This window comes from Typopeltis vanoorti, chromosome 13 (assembly GCF_054136105.1).
Source record: "Typopeltis vanoorti isolate ZY-2024b chromosome 13, IOZ_Tvanoo_1.0, whole genome shotgun sequence".
In the NCBI taxonomy this organism is placed as follows: domain Eukaryota; kingdom Metazoa; phylum Arthropoda; class Arachnida; order Uropygi; family Thelyphonidae; genus Typopeltis; species Typopeltis vanoorti.
In genome coordinates, this window is record NC_143561.1 from 54,520,756 (window position 1) to 54,538,755 (window position 18,000).

General features: G+C 36.3%; 1 protein-coding gene across 3 annotated transcripts in view; it reads left to right on the top strand.

Annotated features, from left to right (window-relative positions):
• MED16 (mediator complex subunit 16) overlaps positions 1 to 18,000 on the top strand; it is a 200,591-nt gene that overhangs the window by 40,100 nt on the left and 142,491 nt on the right. For all 3 annotated transcript variants that reach the window (XM_090402741.1, XM_090402742.1, XM_090402743.1), the window contains exon 5: positions 3,869 to 4,003. In XM_090402741.1, the coding sequence (XP_090258867.1) occupies positions 3,869 to 4,003 (135 nt within the window). The remainder of the gene's footprint in view (positions 1 to 3,868; positions 4,004 to 18,000) is intronic.

The following is an 18,000-nucleotide window of genomic DNA, read 5'->3' on the forward strand; positions in this document are numbered from 1 at the left end:
TACTAGAGCATTGCTGGAATAAATATATTAGTCTTAAGGGAGATTATGTTGAAATATAAAAAAATTTTGAAATTATAAATTCGTTTTTTTTTTCATTGTTAGGCCAAGAACTTTTCAGACCACCCTTGTATTCCACATTCAACAAATACCATTATTTTGACTTTTGGAACTTGCTTAGGTGTAACAACAGTTATGTTCTCAACTTAACGTGCTGACAGCATGATCCATTAAGGCTATCGATGCTCAATTTACAACCTACTTGCATTACACTTTTTTGACACTCTTGAACAATGCTTTCTCGAGACAAACTCCACATCCTCTTAATTGCAATCTCTCAGCATTATGCAAGTTCTTCTGTTGGTTAAGTTCAGTCCATATATGTACAAATTGTACATCATTCCTTTTGCACAACTACACATTAATTCATTTGTATTTGTTGTCCTCTTCCTCTATCATAGTGTGACAGTACAATCTTTAATCTCTCTTTTTTGCTTCTTCCCATAATGCTTTTATATCTTCTCTCATACAATTTTTTTTTTTTCCTTTCAAGTCATTACTGCCAGTCTAAAAATAATCATTTCTTTCACTATTTTTTTTTTTCCATCCAGCTGCACTAATATTAATTTTATACCAGGGAAACAAGATTTTAATTGCATGCTCACTAAGTGCATCTTTTATCATAGAATCAACTTACTCTCCTTCTTCCACTTCTCCCTCTTAGTTTTTGTTTTGTACCTCACACTTCATATTTTTTTTATCTTGTCGGCCTACTAGTCTAATGTCGCTACACTCATTTGATCTCACACTTTGTCCTGTGAAGGAGTCTAAATAAGCATACCATGAGGCCCTCTTTATTCTCCTGCCCTTCCATCACTTTCAACAATATTTTCAGCACTTTTTCCCAATTTATTAATATTTGCTACTCCACCATCACTTGCTTTACTCTCTCCATACGAACCAGCATTGATTCTCAAATCACTTCCTGCATATTCATTCACTAGTCTCACTTTCCTTCCACAAATCTTTCACTTTTCACAACAAATGCATCTCACACACTGCCCTAAACCAAATCTTTCATATTAAACTCCCCCAATAAGAACATGGTGGCTGCTATTGTTCTTTTATGCATTGGCACCATACAGACAATATCTACTTTATTACAAAATGTATAACTTTTTTCTTGAAAGCTAAATAACGAATTTCTGACATAAAAAAACAGATAACTACAACAAATTAACCTAATATGAACAATATTACATACTGTAGAATAATAATATTATTTCATGTGATATGTTATCATATGCAAGATTATTTATGAATTTGAATGGATTGATTTTTCTGATTTGATATTTGGAATCCTTATAAAAATTTTGGTGAGCCATTCCCATTTTTGTCTCAGTTAAATTATTGATTGCACAAGTACAAAGAAAGGGGTGAAATATGTTGAAGTTATATATCACAATAACTTTGCTTTGGGTGGATGGAATTTTAGGATATGCACAAAATGTCCATGTAGACATCTTGTGCATATCCTAAATTCTCCACTGCACATCTTGTGCATATCCACTCTGATTTCAATCAGTGCATTTTTCTGAATTAAGTGGATATTAAATCCAACATCATTTCAAAGCCGAATACAGAAACTATAAAAGTTTCGTGTGAAAATTGACCAGAGAGCTAGCGGGAATACACCGCAGCCATACTGAGAGTTGTCCTAGCCAAACTGTTTAGGCGACAAAAAAAATGCTGTGAGCATCCATATATTCCCCTCCTATTGGTTCATTATAAGGTTTCACTAGCCTCACAGCTTTTCAAACTCATTGGTTTGAAAAGTTTTTTTATTAAATTCCATCCACCCATTCGCCAGAGACTAGGCAGAAACCTAGAGAGCAAAAACTCTCAGTACTAAGGAACTCGAAGCATTGGAGGAGGTGTGTTTTCCGTAAGCAAATTCTCGGTCGGTGCGTAAAGTATTTACTAAAATAAAGAGCCAAAAGGCTTCACTTCGGCGATTTTGGCTTTTTATTTTAGTAAAGTGCTTTTTTTATTTTTATTGCCAAAATGTTTTGAACTGATATTAATAATTTCTCATTGACTGAATGGAATTTGGTATTTAGGAGTTCTGTTAAAATTTGGTAAATCATTTTTGTTTTGGTTTCAGTTGGACTGTTTGAATTGGTTAATACAAAATTATATGTCTAGAATATATGTGATCCAAAAATGAGTTGTTTTGTCATAAAAGCTCTATAGCAGCGCCAAATATTGGCTCTCAAGGCAATTTTGGTTTTTATTGCATTTATAATAAAACAATCATTTATGATATATTTTTTACACACATCAATACATATAATAGCACAAATAAAATACAACACATATCGATACATATGATTTTTTTCCATATAATAGAAACAAATAAAAACAAAAAAAAATGATTTGGCAGTAAAATACATCACACATACATCATTTTGTTCTGCATGACAGGCACCAATGTGATAATGTAGTTAACAACAATCACTACACACCAGTATCCACAACTTACCCTCTTGTGTTGTGGTAAGTAAATGTATTTTAAAATTGGTTTCTAAGGTGAAACACTGCTTGCTTTTTTCAGATTTAGAAATGTAAGTTACTCAACCCTTTAGTTGTTTAAAATGACCAAACAAACAAAGTATAAGAAATGGAAATATAAAGAAGAAAATAATTTTTAAATAGGAAGGAGAGCTTTGCCTTCTACCACATGATAGAAAAGTTTTAAATGTTGTAGAAAATATCTTACAGCTCTGGAATATCTGAAAAATGTCCTATGTGGCTCTTGAACTTAGCCATCTCTGCTCTATACCTTTTTTGATACTCATTGGATTTTTATAAAAGTACTATCTGAAGAGTTCTTTGAATAATATAACTTTGCCAAAGACATTATACAGTCAACTCACTCTCACTATAGCAGGCTCATAACAGCCACAGAAATGTTATAATGGACTGTTTGCTGTAGTGAAAGTCTTTTATCATAGCATTATACCTATGGGAACTTTGGTTGGGGCTTTTCAGCAGTTTGTTATAGTGAATGAATTTATTATAGTGGTTTTTGCTGTAATGAGTCAACTGTAATTCCTTCAAGAGCAGTGGAACTATAATGCTGTCTTTTTATTTATTTTTTTATGTAACTCCTACCCACAAAAGGTTTTCAACATATAGTACATTAGTACCATAGCTGAGTTAAGAATTTTTTCTAATTTTATTCAATTTTGTAATTTTTTTTTTTAAATGTACACTTTACCTAATCTAGAAACTCTGCTCTAGAGACCAAACACGGAACTTTTTCAGGCCTCCTTTAAGCAGTGTCGTGGTCTCACACTGGGCAGTGAAATTCATCTCTCACCTAAACACGATCACAAATATCCATGTCTGGATTTGAACCCACAACCTGTCAGTTGAGGGATGGACACACTAACCACTTAGCCAACCAGGCCAGTGAATATAAACAGCTTTGTCAATCCTTGATGTCAGTATGCTGTAATGATGCTACAGGGTAGTAGTAGTGTTCATTGTTGTACTAGTCTTTGATTCAGCACTGCTTAAGGAAAGTTTATATTGGCTCATTTTAAATGGTTCGGTTATAGGACAAAAGTAAATAAAATTATGTCTACAGCATATGTGCCAAAAAAAAGCTTTTAAGTTCTGTTATGATGGTGAATGATGTCATATACAAGAATCTGATACATGAATGTACCTTTTTATGATTGTGATTATTTTCTTACATTTGTTTTATTGTCATCCTGCATTTTTGCTTGGCATATATTTAAAAAACATTGGGTTATGAGTAAGAATCTTTCATTACCCAAAAATTAAACCTGTTTTCATCTTGTAGATTGGAATTAATATGGAAAGGAAAGATAGTTTCCTATATTTGGAGAAATACATCTATGTGCGATTTGGACCATCTGTTCGGCAGTTTGGTGGGAAACCTAGTGAAGGTTGTATAGCTATAAGCAGTTCAGGATTGGTAAGTGTTTTGTTTTTGTATTTGAAAATTTAAACTTTACTTAGTCATAATTGTACCTTTTGGCATTAAGATCTGCTATCACCTGAATCAAAACTTGAAACATAGATTACTGGGACTTACTTTTTAGCAATGTATCTTTTAATTCATATTTTCTTTCATTAAGTAATTTAAGTATATATCATCAAAACTTCTATATAATTTGTGCTTTAAAAAATTCATTGGATTTTCATTTTTATTTATCGCATTAATAAATGAAATTATAAATGCACAAAAAAATGGATACAAGATGTTACATACAAAATGGATACATAAAAAAAAAAAAAGCAGATGAAGATCAGATGTTGGATTTGAATCAAACAAGCCAAATGGCCTATATTTTAGCAAAGATACTGGTGATAAAATCTGAAATATTCTATAGGAAAAAGTGTGATATCTTTTATTAGTGTTATTTTAGACTGATTACTATGAAATGGCAAAATTGTTTATTAATAAACTTGGAATTTCTGTCACTGAAGAAATTAAGTAGAACTTGAATATAAAAAAATATTTAGGTAGTTTATGAAAAATAAGCTTTAGGAGAAATTTTCATTGAAAATATTTTTATAGCAATACCACCTGTAAAAAAGTTGAAACTTATAGCATAGGCACATTAGACATTTTTGCCTTGAACAACTGCAACTTTTGTTTCTTGAAACTATGGAACACATTCCCAAATATTAAAAGAAGCAGCAGAGGTGAATGAATATGAGTAGTAATAGTGCATGAGCTGGACTTCAAATGCATGGTGACAGATTACTATCCAAGTTTTAGTAGATCTTGAGGAAAGTAACAAAATTAGAGGTGCTGGTTCAGCTGTATGATGAAAGATGTACAGTCATTCTAATTACCTTATTTTAACTATAGCAAATATCATTATATAACAAATTCACTCAATATAACAGACCACCAAAAACTTCCTACTAATGTCCCATTAACATAATGCTGTTCTAAATGAAATTCACCATAGAACTATCCACCACTATAACAAACTAAACTGTTTTCTCTCCATAGGTTTACTATAATGAGTCAACTGTATCTCAGAGGAAGCATGCAGTAGAAATTGACATACAGTGGAGTAAGAAAATCATTAATCAATCTGATTACTCTAGAACCTTCTAAAGAGGATTTGGGAAACATTCCTTAAACCTAGAAGCACAGTTCCATAGCCATACAGATGATAAGCACTGCTTGTGAGAAAAGAGTGCAATGATTTTGGGAAGATGAGGCAGCAAATTGTACCTTATTTTTACCTTTGATGACATCCAGATCCTTAAACATTAACCTTGAACTTCTTTTGGCATAAAATAATCAGGTATGGGGGGGGGCTGAGAATCCCAGTCATGTAATGTTTGCACACCTTTAGTACATTAGTATTAATACTAGTAATCTGGAAATTCTGCTCTTGAGACCAAACACAGAACTTTTCTTATTTCTTATTGAATTTCTCTGAACTTTTCATATCTCTCACTGTGAATAGGAAATCTACAGTTATTTTCAAGACTTTTGCAGGAGAAAGGCAGTTTTTCAGGATAACAAACTGCTTCTTTTACCAGAAGTCCAGATGTAGTTAAGAAGCGTGTTCTTTTTAGCTTGGGTTCAGATAAGATGTGATTTAGTGTTTTTTTTAGATATTGTTTCAGACATTTATTTAATTATTGTGGAAGTTAATATTGTTTTTTAAAAATAGGAGATAATTATCATAGTAATATATACGCTATCTACCAATAATTGTCCGGACACCGCTGTTATTTGAAGTCATGGAACATTCCAGGTTTTTTAATAACATAAAAACCAGTGTGCCAATTATAGGAAGCAGTATTTCATCATAGCAGTTGAATACAGGTGGTATGGCAACACAACATGAACTCAGTGACTTCGAGAGAGAGAGATGTCATCTTGGGCTGTCACATCGGTGGCATGTCCCTACATGCCATTGCCACTCAACAGGAGCATCCAAAAGCAACAGTTGGCAATGTGGTCAACAAATGGAAATCTTCTGGCATCACTAGTGCAAGGAAAATACTCAGGGTGGCTGCCGAAAATGACTAACGCCCTCCTGTCCCAGGAGGATGTTAAAACAGGTGGCATGCAAAAACTGGCTACAATTGGCATAGACCATCCATGATGAGTTTCAGAGCATCAGTAACATCACGGAGGGTTTACATGGAAGAGCAGCAGCACACAAGCCAAACATCACAACAATGAACAAGGCAGCTCGTCTGGCCTGGTGCAAAGAGCATGTGAACTGGACAATTTACCAGTGGAAAACGGTACTCTGGAGCGATGAATCGAGGTTCACATGTTTCCAGTCTGATGGCATGGTGTGGGTGTGAAGGCAACCTGGTGAATGCTTGTTACCACAGTGTGTTGTACCTAGAGTAAAGTTTGGTGGTGGAGGAGCAGTAATGGTATGGGATGCATTCAGCTGGTTTGGAGTGGGACCGCTGATTGTTATCTTATCTGTGGTTCCATGAAGGCAGCTGAGTACCTTGATATTCTGGATAATCAGGTGCTGTTGCCAACACTATGGAGTTTTTATGAAACGGACCCATGTGACTATCAAGACGACAATGCCCCATGCTACAAAGCTGCAGTTTTTATGGAATTGTATAAAGAGATGGGTGTAAAACGACTGCCCTGGCCTGGCCTAAGGCACAGAATCCTGACCTCAACCCCATTGAACACCTGTGGGATAAATTGGAGTGGTGATTGAGCTCCAGACCAGTTGTCCTCAATCTGTCTCTGCTTTGATGGAGGAATGGAGACAAATTCCACCTGATGTCTGCTGCACATTGGTGGAAAGCCTCCCTCAAAGGGTGCAGAAGGTGACCAAAGCCAAAGGTGGACATACCTGATATTAGGGTTTGCCTGCTAGTATCAATTGTAAATTGCTGAATTATCTGGACAATTATTGGTAGATAGAGTTAAATATTTACTCTGTGCCATTTGTTATGTCGTCACTTTTCTGTTATTTCTCTATCCTAAATCCCTGTCATACCTACTAAGCCTGAAATCTCTAACCTATCTCTCTGGGGCCACTTCTCCTTTCAGAACTCTGACAAAATTTGTTTGATATAGCTGCGCCAGCCAAAGTCCTAGTACCGAAGAATTCTTGTACAAAGAAACCTTCCCAGAGTTCAAGTATTACCTAATCTTGTTAAAGTATTAAGTGCCTATAGAAACTTCAACATTGCAGTCATGGCCTATAACTTTCTTTAATTTCCTCTTATTCACAGGTTTGAACTTTAGCGAGTGGTAAAATTAGTCTCATGCTCAGACAAACTCAGACTTACATAGAAAAAACATGTTTATTAATTATCAAATTACATACAATAAACTTCCACACATCAAAGGTATGTCATATCAAAATTCTAATTCACTAGCTAAGCAATAGGGAACATTCTAATTATCAAATACTCTATTTTAATCTCTAGGTTAAATAAGTACACATTCATCATAAAACACTAGTTCAAAATTCTAAGTAAAACTTGCTAACAAAGATCAATTCACATTCAACTAAGTGTTGCATACTTTCAGACTACTAGTCCAATATGATTAACACGTTACTGAGCACAAAAGTCACTTAAAAGTTCTCTTTCTTCTCAATTAGAAATCTGTTCTTCTCTCTTTACCCCAATACTAATTGTTACAAGAATAAGGAATTTACTGTACATTACCAGTGTCCTGAGAGGATATCGTGCTTCTTTCGTCTGTCCTTTGTAGTCAGATGTCTTTCTGCTTTATCGTGTCGCGTCCACGTGGAGGTTATGCTGATCGACACAAATTGCCATTCCTTGCACTTTGCCGCACAAACGCTCGTCTACTGGATCGATATCGTCATCTCAGTCGTCCTTTTTGGGGAACTTTTCTGCTGTCTAACATCGGTAAACTTTTACCGATGGCCCTAGTTGGTGTTTGCTGTCAGCTCACACCCGACTCCTTCAGATAGCAACCGGGAAGGAGATTACTTCCAGTGCCATCGATTGGTCAGTACTCTGCTTGACCACACGGGAAAACAGGAACAGAAAAAACGGGGGGATTCAAACCCGAGTGAACTCACTTTTTATTCTTCTTTGTAGCGCCTTCTTTTCATATTGGAGGATCTCTCATTGTGCTCTTCTATTCGTCCCTACGCGATTGCATCACACTTTTGCTCCTTGAAGAGCACTCATTTTGCCGATTGTGAGTTCAGCTCGCCTTCCACAAATGCTTCCGCTGCAGGCATTATGTCATCGTAGGCAACTAGCTAGTAACCTTTGAACCTTTGTTTGCACTGAGATTTACATTCTTACACAGAGTATAATTTTGACATCAATAACTTTAACAATATAATTCTACTTAGACATACAATTTTCTCCTCAACTTTACTTCTTTCTAAGGTAATTGTAACAGGTTTTCTTTTATATTTTGCTTTCTTAACTAATAGTACAAGTATTTCTAGCTCAGAATTGTGTTTCTTGTTAAATCTTGAATGAATGACTCTTTTGTTGAAAGAGTTCCCATTCAAGATCTAACAATAGTGTATATATATCTAGGATCTTACTTGTGTGCATAGAAATCAGATGGCAATCGATGAAAAGAATTTAATAAAACTTAAAACTAAACTTTCTACAGTATGATAAAAAGGTGGTGCAAAAAATCAATGTGTCTAATTATTGACTCATTAGTATCTCTGGAATGGCGGTGAAGATTTTAGAGAAGTTGGTAAGAACTAACATGTATAAATGGGTTGATAGTTGAACTATAATTTGCAAAAAACAGCATGGGTTTGATAGTTGAACTATAATTTGCAAAAAACAGCATGGATTTACTAGAGGGAGATCATGTTTTAGCTATTTGCTCATATTTTATAATAATGTTACAGCTGATTTGGATAAAGAGAATGGAAAAATATGATACTTGTTAATTTTTCTAAGGTATTTGATACCACATGAAAGACTGTTGCATAAACTTGAGAATATGGGAATGAAATATAAACTATTGACTTGGATAAGTGGGTGGCTGATGCATAAGTATCAGAAAGTGGTATATGGTGGATGTGAATCTACCAGATTTTAGGTGAATAAGTGATGTTCCCCAAGGATCAGTCTTTGAACCATTGTTGTTCAGTCTATACATTAATGATATTGGGAATGACCTGACAGGAAATGTTCAGTTGTTTTCTGATGATGCAAAGATAGGCAGGATAATCAGCGATTCTACTAATATACATCACTTACAGAATAATTTTAATAACCTGAAACGGGGGGGGGGGGGGAATAATGGATGTCAGTTTAATGTTAGTAAGCATAAAGTTATACACTCAATAGGGATATGAGTATGACTGATGAACAGATATCAAAGAGTAGTATGTGGAAGAGAAGAATCCACCAGGTGGCTGCAAGTTTTCATGCTTGGACCACTACTGTTTAATAGGTTCACAAATGATAAAGGATGATTTGAAGAGAAATATTCAGTTGTTTGCTGATGATGCAAAATTGGGTAGTGTAATAGTTAATCAAGGTAATGTAGCAATCTTGCAAAATGATTTACACATGCTGAAAGTATAGAACAAATTATAACGTTAATGCCAGCCTGGTTGGCCAAGTGGTTAGAGTATCTGCTCTCCAGCCAAAAGGCTGTGGGTTCAAATCCTGCCATGGACATGGATGTTTGTGATTGTCTCTGAAAATACTAGTGGTGGTAGTGGGCGGAAGATGCCATTGGTGTAGATGATGATGGTAGTTGCGGTTCGTTGTAGCTGGTGGATTGAGTGGTGGAGACAGAGAGTAGATGCTCTCCCTCAATGAGTCTTTGGACTCCCTGGAGGTGACGTAATAATAATAATATGGAAAAGTGTAAAGTTATGTATTTTGGGATGAAAATATTACAAACTGTGTATCACATTGATGAACTTGTACTCCAGAAAATTGATGATTGATTTGATTTAAAAATTTTTTTTTTATAGTACAAAGACATCAAGGGTCATACAGCAGCAAGTCACAGCAGTACATATGGTAATTGGTTAGTAGGACAATCACAAACATCCATCCTTTTGGTGGGATTCAAACTGTAGCCGCTTAGCTGGAGAATGGATACTCTAACCACTCAGCCAACCAAGCCAGCTGAAAATTGATGAAGCTAGGGATTTGGAATGTGTGTGTGTGGGGTGGGGAAGACAGATTGGGAATAGAAGTTCAGAGGGCATACTGCAAAGGTGGCCATGGTAGCTAATGTGATTACTTGGTTATTGAAGAAAACACCAAGTAAGGAATTTATCATTTATAGGGCCTTGATATGGTCACATCTAGATTACTGTGCTCAGTTCTGCTCTCCTGGGTTTCTTGTGAATGAAGAAGTAGTAGAGAGGACATGGAGGTAAGTGGTCTTTGGAATGCCTCCTAAAACAATAGATGGAAAATTTGTGTTTTGCAAAAGTTTGTTGATAGGCAGAAAAGAGGGGATATGATAGAAACATTTTGGTTGCTAAAGGGATTAATACAGAGAAAATTTTTTCATCACTTGGCTAAAAGTGTATAGAACAAATGGTTGTACCTATAAATTGAATATGAGTGTATAGTAATCTGGGGGACTAGATTCAAATGGAAAATAGTGAATGAATGGAGCTGGTTATGAGACCGTTGTGTTTTTTTCTCAAAATGTGTTCAAGGAAGGGCAGTATAGTAGGTACTATATGGGCTGCACTTTCTACAGTAAGTATTCAGATGCCATTAAGTCTGATGTGATAACTTTTGGCTGAATGCTATTTGTAATAAACTACTTTACTAGTTATGCAAGACCTGGTGCTATATTTATATGTTCGGTTGAATGTACTAATTAGATTGAAAATTGTAATATTTATTTGAATAATTACAAAGTTTGCTTACTCTTAGATAAAGGATTAAACCAAAAATATAATTTCTTGACATCTGTAATTTGTTCTATAACCAAGTGAAAAACTTTCAACATCTATATTTCAACATTGCTTCCTGTGGAGCAGAGAAGCTCTGCTCAGTGGCTGGTTTTTGCCTGTCACTGGGTAGAGCCACTGCAGTTTTCTGTCCTGGGACAATTCAGGACAGGAAACTGCCATGATGAGTGATGAGTTTTGTAGTGATTCTTAGGGACACTCAGTGAGATTTAGAGTGATCATGTTGATCACTTAGAGTTTTTGGAGAAGTATCCCTGCACTTTAACATACCTTAATAATGGTTGAAACCGGCTTGGGTAGTGCCCTTCCCTTAAAGGGGGGGGGGGGTGCTTTGCATTATGGGATACTAAGGCAGGTGATATGAAGTCAATTGCCTCTATATACAAGTGGCCCAGTTGTGAAGATACTTCATGCACAAACTTTGTTTGCTTATATTTGGATAAAGAATTAAACCAAGAATATAATTTCTTGGCATTTTTAATTTATAGTGTTATCCAAAACTTCTTCCAGTAAATTGATATTAAACATTGTGTATAAAGTAATTTCACTATAAAGAACTTGTCTAACCCACTATGCAAATATGCAGTTATGCATAGCACATTATTATTATTATTGGTTGTACAGGCACCTCTGTGGAGTCTGAAAACTCATTGTGGGAGAACCAAACTATTCACATAAGCTATCACATCTCTCCTTGAACCCTTAACAAAGTACTAACAACCGACTCATTCACAACCCGCCAAACAAAAAATCTAGTCCTTCCATCCCTACCAATCACACCATTATTCGACTTCCAAGGATGATTTCTTGTTCTGGCTCTTCTAGCTAAGTGCCAAAACATTTCCCCTGCAATTGCATGAAATTCACCATTGTACAAGTATATGCACCCACAAATGATGCCGAAGAAATGGAGAAAGCACAATTCTATGAACAACTCCAAAAAGTGATTGATAAAGTCCCTAAACACAACTTGTTAATTATAATTGAACATGAATGCTAAAGTAGGGAAAAGAAAGACGGAGGATGAACGTGCTATAGGAAATGAAGCGAGTGGTGAACAGAATGAAAATGGAGGTTTTACATCCTTCTGTGAATTAAATAACCTCGTTATAGGAGGTAGTATCTTTAAACATAAGGAAATTCACAAACTAACATGGATCTCTGCCGATGGAAAAACAAAAAACCAGATTGATCACATTGCTATACGTAATACTTTCAAGAGGACATTACAAGGTGTAAGGGTTAAAAGAGGAGCTGATGCAGCTTCAGACCATTTTCTGCTAACCACAATAGTTAAATTAAAGCTAGCAAGAAATTCAAAAAAGAATAATAAAATTAAATATAACATTGATAGTTAACTAAAGGAAAATAAAATAAAACAGAAATTTACCAATGAACTGAAGAATAGATTCTCAGTTTTGGAAGAATCAAATGAAAATTATGAGGAAAATAAGATTGAAGCCAACTGGAAAAAGGGTAAAGAAGCCTTCAATAAAACTGCAGAAGATATTTTAGGAGTGACAAGTGGGAAGTCACACAAAGAATGGATTACAGGAAAGACTTTAAACCTAATTGAAGAAAGGAAGAAGATAAAAGATAAAATATACAACTGCAAATCAGAAAGATTATGTGGAGAATATCAGAAGTAATACCAAGAAGTACATAAGATGGTAAAGCGCTCTGCCAGAAATGACAAGAGAAACTACTATCAGCTGTTGGCTGAGGATGCTCAGAGAGCAAATGATACTGGAAATCTTGGAGAAGTTTATAAAATTATAAGACAACTTGGAGGAACCTATCAGACGAATGAATGTATGGTTAAAGATAGAAATTGTCAACTACTAACTCAAGAGCAAGAAGTCCAACAAAGATGGAAAGAGTACTTCGAAGAATTATTAAATGTTAAACACGACTCTATAAATCCAAATATCGAATCCCCTTTCAAAGAGATGCCAAATCAATTCAAATTTCATGTAAACATGGGAGAGATCATAGTGCAAGAAATCATAGAAGCAATTAAGATCCAAAAGAATAGAAAAGCAAGTGGAAATGATAACATTAGTGCTGAACTGCTCAAAGCTGACCTAAAAACCTCAGCAACTGTATAAACTGTAATATCATATGAGCATCTGAGAAGGTTCCGAGTACCTGGAAAGAATCGCAAATAGTCAAAATTCTAAAAAAAGGTGATCTTACAGAATGCACCAATTGGAGAGGAATCAGCCTATTGTCAGTATCAACAAAGATCTTCACTAGAAACATAATAAGCAGAATAATAAATAGCATTAAGAAAATTCTGAGAATAGAACAAGCAGGCTTTAGAAAATGGAAGAAGCACAATGAATCAAATTTTTATTCTTAGAAACATAATTGAACAGAGTGTTGAACTAAATTCAACTATGTATCTCAGTTTTATTGATTTTGCCAAAGCTTTCGATAGCATAGACAGAGAATGTCTATGGAAAATCCCGAAAATTTATGGATTTCCTGACAAAAAAAAAAAAAAATCAGCTAATACCTTTTTATTCCCGTATACGGGGAGTAGGCGAGGCCATTTAGCCCTATCTAACTTTTGGAGATTGAGTGGGCAGTTCAGTCTCCACTGGTACCAATCAGAGAAAGATGGCCCAAGGCTATCACTAATTAAGCGGTACACAGTGAAGAGAGACGGCTCAAATGTGCTGCCATCTCGTGGTCCCTAACCCTAACACAATATATTTATTGTCTGAAATAATGTGGGTTCTACGGTCAATTTTCTTGAGTTTACGGGACGATAAACCCGAGTTTCTGGGAGGAAAAACCTGCTTGCCCATGCCAGAGATTGACTAACTCGGGAACCGGTCGAAAAAAGGCTTAGAAAAATTTCCTCTAGTCGCCGACTAGACTCGAAACCAAGTCTTCCTTCGTGCAGCCAAGCACCGTGGTGTGCAAACGCCACATCCACTGAGCTACACAGGCAAAATAATAAATATTATAAATGATTTGTATGATGGAAGTAAAGGACAAATTCTATTAAATGGAACAGCTTCCGAAAGTTTTTACATCAAAACTAGTGTTAAGCAAAGTTGTGTCATGTCTGGAACACTTTTCATCATTGTCATAAGTTGGATAATGCGGCATACCCTAAAAAACCTGAAAACTGGAATAAGATGGAACATTGACACCACATTAGAATATTTGGACTATGCTGACGACATTGTACTACTATCATCTAGATTTGAAGACATGAAAATTAAGACAGCAAAGTTAGAGGAAACTGCTAAATAAATAGGCTTACACATCAATGAGAAGAAAACCAAAATATTAAAAATCAACAGTAAAAAGAATGACCCAATCTTTATAAATAGAAATCAAGTAGATGTAACAAACACTTTTAATTACCTCGGAGCAACTGTCAACAAGGAAGATGGTACCAATGAAGACATTGCAATAAGAATAAAAAAATCTTGCTATGCATTTAAAACTTTACAGAAAATTTGGAACTCATTTAATATAAAAACAAACTTAAAGGTGCAAATTTTTAACTCAACTGTTAAATCTGTATTACTTTATGGAAGTGAATCATGGAAATTAACCAAACAACAAGAAAATAAAATAGATGCCTTCCAAACAAAATGTCTTTGCAGAATTCTCAAAATTTACTGGCCAAATAAAATCTCAAATATTGAAATTTACAACAAAACCAAACCTATTACAATAAAATTAAAGAAACACAGATGGGCATGGATAGGCCATGTATTGAGAATGCCAACATCAGCATTAACATGGATGCCTGATGGTAAAAGGAAGAGGGGAAGACCCTAAATGACATGGTGCCGGATGGTAATCCAAGAACGAAACAAACTAGGATGGTCAAGCTGTGGGGAAAGCAAGAGAAGCAGCACTGGACCGAAGAGGATGGCACGCTAAACTCGTGACCTCATGCACCTTATAGGTGATAACTAATATTTAAGGAATTGACAGCGTATACTAGAAATATAGATTAAATAAACTTTAATATATACTTTCCGATATTTCGGCGAACGTCACGTTGCCATCTTCTTGGGAACTTACTACAAAGACACGTGCACACAAGTACTAATAACAGCAAATGAGACTGAAGCTAGGAAGCTAGCGTTTTCCTAAAGTCCTGATGGTGCCCCCTGGCGGGCTATATTGGTAGTTCTTGGCCTTTGGGCTGAAGTTCTTCTGATAAAAGTTTCCCAAATTTGGGCAAGTCTCATGCATCCAAATTTGTTGAGGTTTGGCATGTTCCTAAGGGCTGAGGCTGATTCCATGAATAGTCTTTCATACTTGAACTTGCTGCGGTGTATTACTGTGGCTTTCTTCCATCTTATTCTGTGGCGAGTATCCAGAGCGTGGTCTGCAAGCCCAGAGTGGCTGTACTGATGAAATCAGATGTAATCCTTGTGTTCTGAGATTCTGATATTTGCTGTCCTGCCTGTTTGGCCAAAGTAGGACAGTTTACAGCTGCAAGGGACCTGGTATACACCAGGTAGGTCTAGGGGAAGTGGTTGGTCTTTGGCGGAGCGGATAAGGGATGCCAGTTTTCTATGTGGTCTGTAACAAGTGGTCAAGTCATGTTTTTTTAAGATTTTATTGATTTTTTCCGAGGTGCCTCTGATGTAGGGAATAGTGATGGATTTAGAGTAATCTTTTTTGTGAAGGGGAGGGGGTGGTGGGTTGTGGATGACTGGGTTAAGTATTTTTTGGAGGGGGTAGCCGTTGGCTGAGAAAGTGTCACGGATGTGATTTAGTTCAGTGGTTAGGGCTTGATCATTAGAACAGATTATTTTTGCCCTGTTGAATAATGTTTTAATAACTCCATATTGTTGTGAGGGGGGGGGGATTGTTGGTGAATGTATCTGCCTGTATGGGTGGGTTTTCTATAAACTGAGAAAACCAAGGTTCCATCAGGTTGGCGGGTGACTAGTGTGTCTAGGAAGGGGAGGTTATTGTTTTCCTCTTTTTCCAGGGTGAATTTGATTCTAGGGTGTTGGTTGTTTAAGTGTGTTAGGAAGGAGAGGAGTGAATCCGGGCCATGTGGCCAAATAGCGAAAACATCATCAACGTAGCGAAGCCATATGGTAGGTTTTTGTGGGGCTGAGTTTAAGGCTTTCTCTTCAAACGTCTCCATGAAGAAGTTGGCCAAGGGTGGGGAAAGTGGTGAACCCATGGCTGTCCCCTCTATCTGTTTGTAGAATTTTTCCTGCCAAACGAAATAGCCTGAGTTCATTGTAAACTGAAATAAGGCTGAGATATCGGGAGGAAATTTAGCTTGGATTAGCTCTAAGGTTTCTTTGAGGGGGACATTCGTGAATAGGGAGGAGACATCAAAACTGACCATTATGTCATTATGTTGGAGTGTAAGGTTTTCTATACTGGCTTTGAAGTGGGCTGAGTTTTTTATGTGTGATGGTGTATTGCCAGTATAGTGTGAGAGCGCTTTGGCTAAATGCTTGGCTAGTTTGTAAGTGGGGGAATCAATGCCATCCACTATGGGACGTAATGACACATTTTCTTTGTGTATTTTTGGGTAATTCCATGGATAATTTCTTGTTCTGGCTTCTCTAGCTAAGTGCTGAAGCATTTCCCCTTCATCAGCCCCATAAAGCCCTTTAAATAACTTAAATGTTTCTATCATATCCCCTCTTTTTCTGCTATCAACCAACTTCTGCAATCCACACACACACACTCTCAGTCTATCCTCATAGGGACCTTCCACAAATTCGTTCACTTCTGATTGCTGGCTACCACTTCCTTATTCCAAGAAACCCAGGAGTCCAGACCTGAGCACAGTAATCCAGATGTGGACATATCATTGCCTTATAAGGAATAACAATTTCCTAATCTCTACTTGTTAATATGTTCCTCAATAGCCAAGTAATCTTTTGAGTTACTTTAGCAATATGTCCTCTAAACTTTAACTCTCTATCTACCACCACACCTAAATCTCTAGCTTCGTCTATTTCCTAGAGTACAGTTTCATCAATGTGCTACACAGCTTGTAATCTGTTTATCCCACAATGCATAACTTTCCATTTCTCCACATTAACTGACACTCATTATCTTTGGCCCATACTGGCAGCCTATTTAATCGTTCTGCAGGCTCTCCACATTGCCTTGATTAACTATTGTCATATCCCCACGTGCCCTCGAGGGTACAGAGGTCTGACATACATCAGTTTACAGGCCGAAGTTAACCCTGTGAAAATGGCCAGTCCTCAGCAGATTGCCAACAGCATCGAACGATTGGGCCCCCTTCCGGAAAACTACTAATCGTGCTCAGACTTGCTTAACTTTTTGTGAGCCATTAGTAGCGGAGACTCTACCAATTGACCAACCTTTGCTGGCTAATTAAACTATTACTCTAACTAAATTTGCATCATCAGTAAACAACTGAATATTTCCTTTCAGGTTATTTCCTATATTATTTATATACAAATTAAACAGTAGTTGTCCTAGCACTGAACCTTGCAGCACACCATTATTCACTTGCTTTTGCTTGCACTCTGCTCCTCTGTATACCACTTTTTTTATATCTGTCCAGCAGCCATCCCTTATCTACATAATCAGGATCATATCTATCTCCATTTGTGTAATTTGCATAACAAATTTCCATGTGATATTCTGTCAAATCCCTTGCAAAATCCAGCAGAATCATTGTGTAGCCATTTCCTTTATCCAACTCATTACTCCATTATAAAAAGTTAGTACATTACTAAGGCATGACCAACCCTTCACAAAGCCATGTTGCCCCTCATACAGTATCATATTCTTATCCACTCATTCTTGAATTCTCTTTTTGACCAGTTTTTCCAGTACTTTTACCACCACTCCTAAAATACTGATTGGTCTATAATTTTCTACTGCAATCTTAGAATCTCTCTCTCTCTCTTGTGCAAGGAAATTATTGTTCTCTTTCCACTCCCTTGGAACTCTACCAGAGCTGATACTTAAAGAGCCAAGTCAGAGACATTGCCAATTCCTTTGCACATTCTTGCAAAGCCCAAACTGATATCCCATCTGATCCTACTGCTGTATTTAC